Here is a 16,441-nt window from a genome sequence, read left to right on the forward strand (position 1 = left end):
TCAGAGCATGTGTATCTAGATAAAAAGGGCACAGGTTAAGATAAACTCCTGTACTTGAGGGTAAGCGAAACTCCTGTACCCGGGCAAACTAAAATGTATCCACAACAATGCATGTTTTGTAGTTGATCAACCTCTCTTTAATCCTCTGCTAATTTCTCTTCTTAATGTACTTTTGATGATCTGGCCTGACAGTCAAGCTGTCGCCACACAATTATGTGAGTGTCACTAGGAGAGGGCCTTTGGCACCACCCACATGTTGGGAGTCAGGAGTACAAGTTTTGATTGGGTAGAAGTTGTGTGCTTCCATAAAGAGTGCTTGCTCACCACACAACTGTGATCATTTTGTTTATTTATCCAGCTGCCTGAGCTTGAACTTTTAGGGCCACACACGTCAGTGTAACGCTATTAAAGAATCTTTGATAACTAGTTAATTTATGGCATTTCTCTCTGGCAGTAGAACAGATGGGGAAGGGCAATCATTAACATAAATGGATTTTTAGGTTTGTCTTGGCAGTGCTTTCATAAGCTAGACCTATTGGTATTGCCAATGCTTGTTCCATATTTATTATCTCAGCTCTATCCATTGAGTTAAGTCTACGCACCAGCCAGCAAGAGAAGGGCCCTAGTTTTGTATCCAATATGGCTGTCCATCCTTTGTGAGGAGCAGGGATGAGGACACTGTATTGTATCTCATCTTCACCTTTTTTTGTCTCTGGTCCTGCAAATGTTGTACCACTGTAGTCTAGGAATCCTTGTCATGCACGGATTACTAGCCCCTTTTTTAGTGTCCATGAGAATCCAGTACCATTCTGAGTCCTTTAATCAGCCACCAAGGTCCATTTCCCATTTAACCCTAATTTTCAGTTCAGATTATGGTCTATCTCGACAAAGAGCTTTACGGTATAGTGCGGAAATAGGCCTCCTGCAACCCTTCATAAATATCATAAAGTTTGTTCATGAAAGCAAATTTGGGTGGCACTCCAAGTAAATCTTGCCATCTCAGCCAGTCGGGTGTACATCAAAAAGGGTCACTCTCGCAGAGCATATTCCACACTCAAACACTTAATTTTTCGGGATTACTTCTAAAGATTCTATGACTTATCCCATTAGGAGTGCTGCTACCGCATATAGTTGACTTGTGCCACATCCAAGGCTCCAGCTCTTAGAGCTAATACTGTGGATGCAACATGTGAATACAATAATCATATCCAGCTTACATAACCGAGGCTAAAATTGTATTTCTCAAACATTTCGAGTAAGAAATCCCACCCAATTGAAGTAAACACTTTTTCCTTCTTAAGGGGTGCCAATGCATAGCCTACCCCTCTCATTTCAAGAAAATATTGCACATGCGCACGCCTGCTCAGAATCACAAGTATGAAAGAACAGATGATATGGAGAGGTGCAAGGCATGATGAATGAGTCTTCCAAGGTACAACTTTAACTACAAAATCGCTTCCAACTCCTATTTATTCAATGCTGCTCTTGGTGGAGTTATGACTTTCAGTGTCAAATGCTGCTGACAGCTGACAATATTCCGTACTGCGCTGGCCCAAAAAGTCATTCCAATCCATGCACTGCTGCAGGCAATCTCCCACATCTAATCCTCTAGTTTTAAAGATAAGCTAGTTCACCACCGTGTCCATGGAGGACAAAGATTGATTCCTAGCAGCAGGTTACTCTCTGGTCCTGGGGTGCATATCATAGATGGGACCCTTATTATTTATTTGGAATGATAAATTAGGCAAGAGATATCCAGCCATTGTACGTTTAGCGAGAAGTCCACGTGGAGCCAGAACTTTGCTGTCATTGAGCAATTTGTCAGCTAAGTTACAAAACTGGTTAATTTTGTATTTGTGTTTACCACAGAGGAAAACACAAATACAAAATTACTCTCTATCCAAGAGCGTGGAGAACTCAATTCAGCCTCTTTCTTCCTGTTATTGACAGTCACATTCAGCCTTTAACATTTTTGTGACACAACAATGGCTGGTTTGATGCTGTGAAGTTGTTTCCCACCTCGGAGAGCTAGAATCCTTTTGTACATTACATGCCTTCAAAAACATTTAATAATGTGATACTCCTTTTTGTTAATCATATCACAGCTTTGTAATGTTGCAATAAATGTTGGAAAATCACTAGACCCGCAGAATTATACTCTTAGTGCTATTTGGGATCCAACATTCACTTTTTAGATTTGTGTCTCGAAAAGCCAAACTGATTCAATTTGGTCTGAATGTAAGAATGTTTTCTATAAAACAATGACTTGGATTGATGCAATCCACTATTGTCTGACAAGTGATCTCCCAGGTTAACAGATTTAAAGAATTGCCATGCCCTTGTGATCAAACTGCCTAGTGCAGGCTTTCTCTGCGACTGGAGGGTCATTAGTGAAGTTAAGTACAGCTTAATAGAAAAGATGATATTGCTGATGGGGTTGGGGGGATTCAACAAGATAGCTTCTTGCATAACAATTAAATCTCAGTCAGGGACCTTAAGGTGCACAAGGCCATTAACTATGGCCGTGTTGTGCAGCTGTAGCGGGCACTCTTTCCAAATGTCCTTGTGATGTCCCCATCTTCCTCACTTCTGATCCATCTCTGTCACATTGAGGTGAAAATGTTGAGGTCTGTGGTCAGCCAAGATAAGACAAAAAAGCCCTCATTATAGGCTGTGCGAGGATACTACTTAAGCAAATACAGGACCCTGAGTTACTGATACTACTGGCTGTGGTCGTTCCAGGGTGCAACTGTGATATTACCTCAGTATTATAAGATTCCCCTTGTGGAATGGGAAATAATTATTGGAACCTTTGTTTGCGCACAAGTTCCCACATGTTTCCCTCACATTTCCGGCAGATATTTCCACACACATTTCATCAGGATTTTCCTCAGGAATTGTATGGGGGAGGATAACTCATCTGTGTGTTGTTCCTACACATCTGCTCATTCTGATTAATCTGTAGACACGTTTGTAACTAAATCAGGATTACTGTAAATATTGTAAGAAGAGCCAACACTTTTTATTTCATCTTTGATTTTACCTTACGATAGCTAGAGATGAATTAAAATAATGGGGTATTGGTAGATTCCCAGGAGAGGCTTTCGGCAATCTGCTACCATATGATGGTGGAACTTTATTTAACCTAACTTCTAGGCACTAAACATGAACCTGCTTTCCCTTTTGAATAAAGTTATGTAACTTTTTTCTTCCAGGTCAGAATGCCATTGTCATAGTAGCTGGTGCCAACCTACTTTTGGACTCCAAAGACCTGGAGAGGGCATCTGCTGCCATCTGCGGAGCCAAAGTGATGGTTTGTCAACTAGAGATCACACCCGCCATTTCTCTTGAAGTCTTAAAACTGGCTCATGCCAACAGAGGTATCTCATATGATGAATTTACTTAAGTATTTGAATTGAGCAGTTGTTCCCGAAGTCTTTAAAATCTTCTTAAAAGCTAAGAAATTTGCAACTGTCACTAGCTTTATTATAAGGTTTTGCATTACCAAACATGCATATGGATAGGTTGTTGGTATGTTACTTTCAAATACATTTTAAAACCTTGGTTTTACATTTGCAGATCATACCATAGATTCAGAATTCATTTACCATTGAAAACCACTCAAAAACCACTCAAAACAAAAGTCTGATCCTGCGTACTGAAGATTTAATGCCACAGTAAACTTGGCACCTTTAAACTTGCAGGTGTGGCAAGCACACCACCTCATAGATTGTGATTCACACCAAGGTCATACACACTTTTGTTGATCATATTAAAAAAAATAAAGATTATGTCATTCAGTGCCCAATGGGCATCCATTATTCACACTTTTATGATTCTTCAAGGCTGAAAAACCCAAGTACTTCCTAAGATCCACCCTTCGCAGCTTGAGAGCAAGCACATTACAACGAATGCCTTTACCACGGCAATCTTTACAACGCATATGCCTTTACCACAGATTCCTTCCCAACAAAAGTAAGTATACAACAGGAAAGTGAAACCCATATATATATATATATATATATAGTTATATATATATATATATATATGTATATATATATATATCCTACTGACAACAGCTAGTAGGAGGTTATAGTTAGGACAAACATTTCCTATAGACAAAGCATTTTTTGTTTTGCTAATAACTTTAGCGCAGTTTGACAAATCCTCACGAAATTTTCAAAACCAAGATGCCAATTAGTTCAGCTGCTGTCTGGAAAGTTTCAGGGTGATTCATCAAGTGGGGCCTAAGAAAAAAGGGGGGGGCAAAACACTTCCCCCCCCTTCCAGTGTCTATGGGGATTTTGCATTTTTTACACATGATTACAGTCCAGACCACTGAATGGAATTACACCATATTTGGCAAAAAGCTAGATCTTGGTCCACAAAGAGTGCTTTTTGTTATTTGGTGTAAATCTGTTAAGCAGTTTTGGAGTTATTAAAAAAAACAAAATATGGATATCTAGGGACACAGATTCTCTACGGATCGATCAATCAATCAATAAATCAGGCAGTTGTAAAGCACGGCTTATCACCCATGGGGTCGCAAGGCAATGTCGTGGGCGTGCTGATCATTGGAAGTACCAGGTCTTGAGATCCTTCCTGAACTGCATCAGCAAGGCAGCAGGTCTAATGTTGAAAGGGAGTGTGTTCCATGTTCGGGTTGCGAGGTAAAAGAAGGATCTGCCTCCAGCTAAGGGGGATCTGCGTATCCCAAGCCAAAAGCAAGGCCATGATTGGCTAGCTGCAGCCTGAAAGTACAGTTGTGTCCCCCATTCTGTTTCTCGGCTGGCCCCCCCGGGTAGAAAGCATAAATAAAAACCCACATAAAGGTTCAGAATAGAGGTACCCTGACCACCATAGGACACGTGGAGGGGTTTCTGGTGGACACCTCATGGGCAAATAATTGCCTAAATTATTTTTGGGGCAATTCCCTGATCCACCATGGTGCTCAGCGTGGCACCCACGAAGGATCCACAGATCCTAAGCCAAATAAAAAAAAATACACCCACTCACACACCACACCCCCATCATTCACGGCCAAAGGGCGGTCAGAATGTGTGGGGTTGGGTGCATGTGGGGGGTGTGGCCGCAGGCCAGGCTCTGCGGCCAGCCCCCACTGCACATGGCCAAAGGCTGTGCATGGCGGTGATTGTATTAACGTAGTGTAATTATATATTATTTTATGTAAAACAAACATAGAAATTCACAGAAAAAAGCTAAGGTTATAAGGACATTACAGTTAGGTTAACGTTTTACCCACACAAAACCATAGAAATTCAGCAACTATAATTATACTTATAGTTATAAGTATCTGAAGAAACTATAACTTGTGCTGTTAAGTAACATTAGGCCATGATTTATAGTTTCTTAACATAAGTATAACTTTAACTGCTGAATTGCTATAGTTTTGTGCTGGTAAAATGCAAATCTAACTATAATGTCCTTATAACCACACTAAACCTTGAAAATACCCTTACCACCTAGTACTCTCACCCACCCCTAAACCCTAAAAATACCCTTACCATCCACCTCAGAGCAAACAAAAACAGTAAAAACAGAGTCCAGCACACAGAGGCAACCTGGGAAGTAGAGGCAAAAAAGTTAGGGGAGACCATGACAATGATGCAAAGTCTAACAAGTATCCCCCCCCAGATTAAAATGGGAAGGAACTACCCATTCTCATCACTAAGGCGGAAGAATCTGGACAGACCATCAGCATTGGCGTGGTCAGTGCCAGGGCGGTGTTCCACTGTACAGTCCTTTCCCTGTAGGGAGTTGGACCACCTCAACAATTTGGGATTCTCACCCCTCATCTTCATTAACCATCTGAGGGGCCTGTGGTCTGTCTGAACCCGGAAGTGAGTCCCAAACAAGTAGGGACTTAGCTTCTTCAGTGCCCAGGCCACAGCAAAAGCTTTACACTCAATTGCAATCCACCTACGTTCCGTGGTAAGTAACCTCCTGCTAATGAAGGCTACAGGTTGATCTAGGCCCTCTTCATTAAGCTGTGAGAGTACTGCTCTAATACCATGCTCTGAGGGGTCTGTTTGCACAACAATTCCGTGGAATAGTTAGGTGCCTTCAGCACAGGTGCTGTGCACATGGCAGCCTTCAGGGCATCAAAAGCTGTCTGGCAAGACTCAGTCCAGATCACATTTCTGCGCTGCTTTTTGGAAGTTAACTCAGTCAAGGGAGCAACAATTGTGCCATACTCATTGACAAGCATCCTATAGTATCCAGTGAGACCTAAGAAGAGTCTCACCTCAGTCTGGGTCTTGGGGGGGCTCCCAAGCCAGAATGGTTTCAGTCTTTGGCTATAGGGCTGCCACCTGGCCACACCCCACCTGGTGTCCCAAGTACACAATAAAAACCTGCCCTATTTGGCATTTGCTTGCCTTAATAGTGAGGCCTGCCTTCTGCAGGGCCTCCAACACTTTACAGAGGTGTTGCAAGGTTTCCTCCTATGTGGAACTAAAGACGCCAATGTCACCCAGGTAGGCGGCACTGAAATCATCCAGCCCAGCCAACACCTGGCTGACCAACCTCTGAAAGGTGGAAGGGGCATTCTTCATCCCAAAGGGCATCACCCTAAACTGATAGTGCCCATCTGGTGTGGAGAATGCAGACCTCTCCTTAGCCCCCTCAGTTAGGGCAATCTGCAAATACCCAGAGGTAAGATCAAATGTACTTAAGTATTTGGCAGCTTCCAACCGGTCAATGAGCTCAGCAGCTTGGGGAATGGGATGCGCATCAGTCTTGGTGACCCCATTGATTCCCCGGTAATCCACACAGAACCTGAGTTCTGGAATGGCACCAGGAGCAGCAGGTTTTGGGACCAAAACCACTGGGCTGGCCCAAGGGCTGCTGGAAAACTCATTAGCCCCCAATGCTAACATTTTAGAGACTTAATCTTTAATGTTACCCCTTAACCTGTCAGTCACTCTGTAGACTTTGTGTTTAACAGGAGGACTGTCCCCAGTGTCCATATCGTGCATACACAAGTGTGTGACCCCTGGGACCAGGGAGAACAGGGAGGCAAACTGACCCAACACCTGGCGACAGCCCATCTGCTGCCCTGGGGTCAGAGAGGGGGAGAGATTCACTCCTTCCACAGACCCATCCTTTTCTCCAGCAGACAGGAGGTCAGGAAGAGATTCACTCTCTTCCTCTACCGCATCATCTGTTGCTAGGAGCATGGACAATTCAGTCCGCTCAAAGTGTGGCTTGAGCCGGTTCACATGCAGGACCCTCAAAGGGTTCCTGGGAGTCCGCAAGTCAACTAGGTAGGTGACTTCACTCTATATATATATATATATATATATATATATATATATATATATATCTATATATGGGTTTCACTTTGCTGATGTATATTTCCTTTTTTCGAAAGGAACAACTATCACGGTGACATATCATGTTAAAATATTATGCGACAAGAAGGAGAGGAGCTTAAAAGGCAGTGGGAAGAGAGATAGGAATTAGGATTGGTAGGAGTACTAAGTGAGAAAAACATGCGGCAATGTAATATTGAGTTGTATTTCTATTTCTTAAAGTAATTTATTTCGCGTTTTACAGGTAATGAAACAAGAACGCTCTGACAACCTGTTATGTAAGCAGCTAGAGGTCACTCACATATACACAGTCACACACCTACTGCGTGTACCGTAGCCCCAGAGTTGTGTGCCACACATTCATATATTTTTCTCAATAATATGATGCTCTTAAACAGGTAGTCTATGTTGCGTGTCATCAGCCTTGTTGTGTAACATTCTAGACAGCGGCGTCTATTCCAAGAGCGCCATGTGACTCTATTTTCAGGGACCTTTGAACACCAGTGCTCAATAACTGGGGTCATCTGGCTGCCCCACAACTAGGTAATGTGCTACTTCCATTTTCACTGGTAACCCTTTTTTGTTACCCTTCCTTTGCATTAATTCTAGCGTTATTAACTTCCCCTCCCCGAAAACGGTGTTACTCCTGCCTCTGACAGGAGTAAAGCTCAAAGTATTTTCAAAGTCTATAACAACCCACAAAAGGTTTGTGAAAACACCAAATCTTGCAAGTTTGTGAGTGTTAACCACTTCTGCAGGTGCTCCCACCGTGGAACACCCACACTGGAGTCCGTAAGGGCAAATAAGGTCACAAGGCAATTTCACCACAGTGGCTAAATCCCTTGGGAACCAATCTATTAACAGGTGTAAAATCATTCCCTGTGAAAGAAGACAGTGGTTTGCCACTCACAAATATAAGTGTTTGTGCACTGAAGTCAGAGCGGCCCACCATGAATGGAAAATATCTTTTACAACGCAGCTTTACCATGCAATGCCTCTACCACACATCCTTTACCATACACAATGCCTATACCACGCACTGCCTTTATAACAAAATGGTAAGTATTATATATCAGGTGTGTGTGTGTGTGTATATATATATATATATATATATATATATATATATATATATATATATATATATATATACTACCTACTGGTGGTTGCCAGTAGGTATAGTTAAGACTTAGGCCCCAATTATGACCCTGGCGAACTGACCACCACCAAAGCGGTGGTCCGACCGATTTGGCCGCAGTCAGACCGTCACATTATGAGTGTGGCGATTGGGCCACGGTCGGACTGCCAGCATCGCTAGTTTCCCTCCACTGGAGAGACTGGCGGTCCTAATCCGTCAGGGCAGCGCTGCATGCAGCGCCGCCCTGAGGATTACGACCCTCCTCTACGCCAGATTTTACATGGCGGTTGCACCACCATGTAAAAACTGGTGGAGACGGGGTGCTGGGGCCCCTGCACTGCCCATGCACTTGGCATAGGCAGTGCAGGAGGCCCCATGGGCAGCACTGAAAGAGCAAAGGGTGCTGTTGCACCGTACACACCACAACATTGCTGCCGGCTCAATTACGAGCCAGCGTCAATGTTGTGGGCTGTTCCCCGCTGGGCCAGCGGGCGGAAACACCATTTCCGCCCGCTGACACAGAGGGGAACCTGTAATGGGGCCCGCTGGAAGGCTGCCACACTGGCGGCAACCTGACCGCGGGAGATTGGCGGGTGGCCTTTTCCGCCCGCCAAACTTTTAATAACCCCCTTAGTTTCCACAGGAAAAGCATTTTTTTTTTGCCAAAACCGTTACAGCCATTTGACGAAACCTCACAAAATTTTCAAAACTAGGACACCACTCATATCAGCTACTGTCTTCAAAGTTTCAGGGTGATTCGTCAAGCGGGGGCTGAGAAAAAGGGGGCCACATAACACTTTTCCCCATGCAATTTCCATAGGGATATTTTCACACAACTACAGCCTGAACCGCTGGACATAATTACACCAAATTTGGCAGAAAGCCAGCTCTTGGCCCAGGAAGAGATCTTTTTGTTATTTGGTGTAAATCTGTTCAGTAGTTTCAGAGATATTTAAAGTTAGAAAAAGACAGGGCCTGATTTAGACATTAGTGGATGGGTTACTCCGTCACAACGTGACAGGTATCCCGTCCGTCAAAATGTAAATCCGGTTATTTTCTATGGGATTGAGATTTTGGCGTATGGGATATCTATCACTGTTGTGATGGAGTAACTCTTCCGCCAATATCTAAATCCGGCCCATAGATATGTAGGGACGCGGATCCCCCACGGATCCGACAGTCCTCGTGCTGATATCTAACTGGCTGCCAACACTTCAACCAGTAAGTGCTGGCAGTCATTTTGGAACTCAGACTCAGCCGAGTCCTTAAGAAAAAGTTAAAGTAAAGAAAAGGGGTCAGGATAAGAATACCCTGACCACCGAGGTCAGGTGCAGGGGTGCCCCAGGGATCCCGCCAGGGTCAAAAAGCTTTTTTTTTTTTTAATTTCCTGCGAAACCACAGAGTATTTGCGGAACCAAGGAAGTGTCTCCTGCGCGTGTTTCGATTTCATTCCCTGGGTGGGCCAGGTCCTGGGGCTTATTTAAATATAAATTATGGGGAGGGGTGCATGCGACCCGCTCCCCCAATGGCAAGTTTGGGCCCCGGGGATGGCCACCTCCTTGTGGCTTTAAAACATGAATTAAGAGGAGAGGGCCGCACAGACCCCCTCCTCCTGATTTTAACTTTTCCCGGGGACCATCACCTTCCTGGGGCACAGTAGTCGTTAAAGAGGGAGGGGGGGACACTGCCCTCTCCTGGTCCACATTCAGCCTCTGGGACCACCACATCCCCGGGGCAATGGCAATATTTAAGTGGGAGGGGGCCTCACAGCCCCTCTCCCAGGCTGTTTTAGACCCAGGGGACCACCTCCTCCACGGGGCAGGCCCTATAATAAAGAAAGGAGGGGGGCAGCACGGCCCCCTCCTTGAGCCATTAATAGGCCTAGGGTTGCCATGCCCCCGGACTAGCTCCCTATGGTGCGAGGTGCCCACCCTCGGGACATAGGAGTTTGCTGTTGCTTGTCTGAAGTTGTCACTGCTCCTGTCAAGTGAGAGCATATTGTAAGTCCGCTCCCAGCAGGGGGGAAGCAGAAAAACTGCTCCCGCTCGCTGGGAGTAGACTTTTCATCTGTTTTCCTGCCTACTGTCAAGCAGAAAAACACATGAAACAACTGTTTCCCTATTCAGGGAGCATGCTGCTCCCTGCATGCGGGAGCAATGAGACTGCGGAGGAATTGAGGTTCCCTCGCCAGGCACTGCTAATTATCCCACATATTGCATCAGTCATGACGTCTTCAATGACATCATTGTAAGTAAGTAAATAAGATGGATCTTTATTGTTTAGTTAATTAAAACTGGAACAATATCACAAAATCAATATATTCTGTAAAACCATAACTACAAATTCATCTATCATAAAGACTAAAATCGGCGAATAATATGAATCAAACCATTCTTCAGTCTAAACAATCATTCTTACTTCTCTTACTTATAATTGCATTTGTCTACACTAAAAGGGGACATTTGATGGACGTCATGGTGCCCTGGACCATCAAGATAACTGTTCCAGCAGTTTGTTTTCAGTTTTTTATACCTACTTACTATTTTCTATGACTTCATTGATAATATCACTGCAACATTTGCCATAAAATTATTGATGAGAAAACTGTGCATGGCGGGGGCGTGAGTTGCAGCTACCTTACCGCATGGTAACAGTGAATTTCTATGGTTTTGTGTGTGTAACTTCAAAAACTAACTACAACGTCCTTGGGAACTTTGTATTTTTTCAGTGAAATTCCAAGTTTTAGTTTTTAATTCAATTTCCTAGCTATAAGGTCCCCCTTTAAGTAGTACCCTTAAATCAGTAGCAGTTTGACACCCAGATACAGCAATAAGCAACTGAGGGCAACAAGGCAATCTTTGTGAAGGGTCTTCAACTGTGCAACAACATGTGTTGCTGTGTTTGTAGTAACTTTTGATCAGTTTGAGTTAGAAACAAAATTAGGTAATAAGGACACCTGCCACTAACAGTGCTTAAACTGGCAGTAGAGCAGGTTGAAGTGCTATATATTTTTTATACTTTCATTTGCTTATCAATTTTGAAGATGAATGAATGCTACACTATCAATAGTGCAGCAGGTGCAGTGACACCAGGGTCAAGAAGATTGAAGTTTGAATTAGTGGATGCTTTCTACTACTAATATAATAGTAGATGTGGGGCCCAAGTTTCATGCTTGTGTTAGGGTCCATAGTACCTTTGCTACTACACCACTGAAGAGGATGTCCACAATTTCACAAGCAATCCACCAAATGGGAAGTAAAACTTTTCCTTCTGCCCCTGTGGCCACCTGACCTTAAAAGTACATGGCAACTTGGCCACTGATATGTGCCATGTTATAGACAGTGGCGTAAGAAAGGCCCCTGCAGGCCCGTGGTGCGGAGGGGCCTGGAGCTCGATGGGGACCCCTCAGCACAGTACACTGTGCACGGGCAGCAGGCACCTGACTGGGTCTAGGGCAGGGGCGGCTCCTCTGCTAAGGCGGAGGTGCGTTTCCCCACTGGATTTACCAAAAAGGAAAAAGGAAAATGATAATAACGTACACTACGTTATTTTGGTTTTATTTTTCCTTGTGAGGCGGGGCTGGGCTGGAGGGACGGGGGCAAGAGGAGGGCTGTGTGCACACAAAGTGCGCATGTCTGTTTGGCCGGCACGTTGAACCGGCAAAAAAGACATGCTCACTTTTCATGTTCTATACCCGGCTGTAGAGAACATGCCCAGGATACCATTCCCAGTCTGAGCAGTGAAGCAAGCCGCTCTGACTATTCACAACGATGCTTCCAGCAGCGTTGTCATTGGCTGGGAGCCTGTGCAGCTGGGAAGAGGAAGAGGACGGAGGGGAGACGAACGCGTCTCCCCTCAATGGTAAGTGTTTAAAAAAAAATGTATTTATTTGTTTAAAATGCCCCCCTTTCTCTTCACCCCCTGTCCCGCCCGTCACCCCTGTTCAGTAGCAGCCTCCACTGGTGTCGGGGCCCTCTCCAGCTACTTTGTAGGGGGGCCTCATTAAGCTTTGTTACACCACTGGCTACATATGCGGGATCCTGGAGGGAATACTGTCTGTCAGTCAAAAAAGATATATATATATATGTATGTATATATATATATATCTCAGGCATAGATTGGTTCAGTACACATGGATACAGAGGGCTTGTGTTACTGGTGTGCCAGAAATCCGGCATTGCATGGCAATATTGTGGACAGGTGTTTGCAGGGGTGTAGGTTGAGGGGGGATGTTTGGAGTGCCCCCCCTCCCAATAAATGCATTTTCTGATGATTAGCTGGGTTAAGGTGTTTTCAGTCTGGTATGGCGTGGTGTCTGTCTGATTTCACCTGGAATTCTAGCACGCACACACTGACAAGAACACACACACTCTTTCTCATCTCTGTTTTGAAAGCTCTAACACTGTTGATTATTTTACAAAATATTGTATTTTCTCACTTAGTACTCCTACCAATCCTAATACCTATCTCTCTTTCCACTGCCTTTTAAGCTCCTCTCCTGCTTGTTATATAATATTTTAACATGATATGCCAACGTGATTGTTCGAAAACTTGAAACTCATCACCCCCACTCCCAATCCTACTGACCAATCTATGCCCCTGAGTGTCTGGAATCACTGCTGGAAATGACACATCCTCCTTGCACATTGGGCATTGTGTGGAAAAAGATGGAATGTGAAAAAAAAGAAGGCAATGGGTTCTGTGAGTGCTTTACATTTATAAATCTGTGAATGAAACCAAGAAGAATCAGAGTATTCTGAATATGCAACAGGATACGCTGCATTCGGGGTAACATTAGGGTTATGCACATAGTTAACTGGTAATACAATGAGATGTGTAAAACAACACTAATTACAGGAGACATATATATATTTGTATATAAATATATATGTTTATATATATACACACACACACACACACCTTTGGTATGTTATGTAGGGCAAACAATGAGAGGCTGAAAAATTGTATGCTAAGGTTGTGTGTCACAGTGTCGCTGAAGTAGAATAGATGTGAGATCTTTTTGAATACATTAAATTAAGAGTTAGTCGGAAGAAAAATCTTGCAAGTGCTCTAGTATGGCTAACAACCTTCTGGATCAGACACGCCTGTAGCAAGACGTCTCAGTGAGAATTGTGGGAAAATGAATGGGAGGACATTCTGAATTCTCCCCCTGGGGGGCAGAAACCTCTAGGTATCAGGGACAATGTTCTTTTTTTTGTTTTTTAGACTTGAGGAGCGACCCCTTAGGCAATTGTATTTAGGCCATTTCTGCCCCACTTGGGGGGCAGATAAGCCTATTTTTATTAGGCCAATCTGCCCCCAAGGGGGGCAGAAACCACTAGACACCAGGGAATTCTTTTTTTTAATACTTGCGCATAAGGGCTACTTTTGTAAAAAAAAAATATACTTGCACATAAGGGATACTTTTGTATGCTATTTTGAATTCACATTCTAGGAGGAGGGAGTGAACTAGATGATTTCAGAGGGTTTAAGAATGTTGATGTACCTATAATCTCCCTATGCATAGTTTTCCTTACATTGTTCCTCACCAGGATGATACGACTCATTGTGTAATATGTATTTTTAATGCTGTAATGTAGGAAAGTCCTAACTTCATTAAAGATATGGAGGCAAGTGTTATACATTCTCTTTTCAGCTTTATTCTCAATAGTACCCAGTAACAATCAAGTAAATAAAAAGCAAAGAAATAATACATTTCCCAGCAAGCTACTGAGAGAGACCTAACATAGGTGCACAACGTTTTACAGTAGGAGTAGATAAGCCCTGCACTATATATTACGTCATGTTTTCTAGATGTGAGAGAAGTCCTTCAAATTTTTTAAAGAAAGTAGAAAAAAATTGCAAATTACCAACAAAAAGATGGCAGTCATTCATATCTTGTCCTCCAGAACATCTTAATAAAGATTCTGGGACTCAATTAACAGTTTGCTTACTAAAAGGTGTTTTATTTAATGTATTAACCCCTTCTGTGCCGAGGACGTAACCACTACACTCCCTTCATGGGCTTAACTCCCCCCCCCCTTAGGCAAGGGTCACTCCCCGAGGGGGGGGGAATTTAATTTAGGCCATTTCTGCCCCCCTGGTGGCAGATCAGCCTATTGTTATTAGGCCGATATGCCCCCTGAGGGGCAGAAACCTCTAAGCGCCAGGACAATTTTGTTTTTGTTTTTTAGAGGTGAGGAGCGACCCCTTAGGCAAGGTTCGTTCCTCTGGGAGGCAAATTGTATCCCCACTTGGGAGCAGATCAGCCTGTTTTTATTAGGCTGATCTTCCCCCAAGGATGGCAGAAACCACTAGACACCAGGGAATTCCTTTTTTTTTATAACTATGCATAAGGGGAGCGGCCCCTTGGGCAAGGGCTGCTCCCCAGGGGGGGGCCAAAATATTTTTAGGCTTTTTCTGCCCCCACCCCTGTGGGCAGATCGGCCTATTATAATTAGGCTGACCTGCCCCTGGGGGGGCAGAAACCCCTAGACACCAGGGATATGTTTTTGTTTATGTTTACTTTTGTTTTTTATATATGGGGAGTGACCCCTTAGGCAAGGGTCACTCCCCTGGGGTAGAAATTGTATTTAGACCATTTCTACCTCCCTTGGGGGCAGATCGGACGATTTTTGTTAGGCCAGTGTGCCCCCAAGGGGGGCAGAAACCACTAGACACCAGAGATCTTTATTTTTGGCATCAATTTCACGCAAGGGGAGCGACCCCTTAGGCAAAGGTCATTCCCCTGGGGGAGGCAAATGTATTTTAGGCCATTTCTACCCCCCTTGGGGGCAGATCAGCCTATTTTTATTAGGCTGATCTGCCCCCAAGGGAGGCAGAAACCACTTGGCACTTTCACGCAAGGGGAGTGACCCCTTAGGCGAGGGTCGTCCCCTGGGGGGAGGGCAAATTTATTTTAGGCCATTTCTGCTCCCCTTGGGGGCAGATCGGCCTATTTCTAGTAGACCGATCTGCCCTGAAGGGCGGGGGAATAGAAACCACTTAGGCACCAGGGATTTGTGTGTGTGTATGTGTTTTGTTTGGGGGGCAGCCCCTTGGGTAAGGGTCGCTCCCCATTGGGGCACATTACTGTTGGCCATATCTGCCCCCGTTGGGGGCAGATTGGCCTATTTTTGGAAGGCCCATCTGCCCCCAAAGGGGATAGAAAGCCCACCGAAGACCAAAGAATATTTTTTTTACCCAAAATAAGAGGGTGGGGATATGGCCATACCCCCACCCCCAAATAAATGGGGCCAAAGTTGTTCTGCCCACCAGTGGACAGATGGGGCAATTACCCCTGATCCACAACCTGGGGGGACAGAAAGTCTACTAGATGCCAGGGAATTAAAAAAAAAATAGTGGGGTGGTGGCTACCAACCAGCATGGGCCTGGTTATGCCCCCACCCCAACTGAAGGGGGTAACAGTCTTTCAGCTCTCCCCCGCACACTAAAACATCTTATCCCACGACAAGCAAGAGGACATTTGATGATTTTGGGTTTTGGTTTTACATTTGGGTCATGAGAGCTTGGCTAACTCTCAAAATCGTCCCACTTGAAATGGTGAGAGCTGCTCTTTATGGACTTTGGGACGCTGCCATGTAGAAAAATCCACAAGATCTGAAAACTAAACATCTGATTGATTCCAGGGTGGTGTGCTTCACATGCACCCCGCACCATTTTCTTACCCACAAGTGAGGTATCATTTTTACCGGGAGACTGAGGAGAATGTTGGGTGGTAGGAAATTTGTCCCAGTGCGGTGATCCCACACAGAAATGTGGGAACATTTTGATTTTGTTTAGCTAAAATTGAGGTTTGCTGAGGATTCTGGGTGAGAAAAAGTTGGGTGATCCACGCATGTCACACCTCCCTGGACTCCCTTGGGTGTCTAGTTTTCCGAAATGTCTGGATTTGGTAGGTTTCCCTAGGTGGCTGCTGAGCCCAGGACCAAAAACGCAGGTGCCCCCCCCT

At 44.4% G+C, this 16,441-nt stretch overlaps 1 protein-coding gene across 2 annotated transcripts in view; it reads left to right on the forward strand.

The window, feature by feature from the left end:
• RBKS (ribokinase) overlaps window positions 1-16,441 on the forward strand; it is a 381,325-nt gene that overhangs the window by 151,028 nt on the left and 213,856 nt on the right. For both annotated transcript variants that reach the window (XM_069236222.1, XM_069236223.1), the window contains one exon: window positions 3,216-3,380. In XM_069236222.1, the coding sequence (XP_069092323.1) occupies window positions 3,216-3,380 (165 nt within the window). The remainder of the gene's footprint in view (window positions 1-3,215; window positions 3,381-16,441) is intronic.

Source organism: Pleurodeles waltl, chromosome 5 (assembly GCF_031143425.1).
Source record: "Pleurodeles waltl isolate 20211129_DDA chromosome 5, aPleWal1.hap1.20221129, whole genome shotgun sequence".
Taxonomy (NCBI): Eukaryota; Metazoa; Chordata; class Amphibia; order Caudata; family Salamandridae; genus Pleurodeles; species Pleurodeles waltl.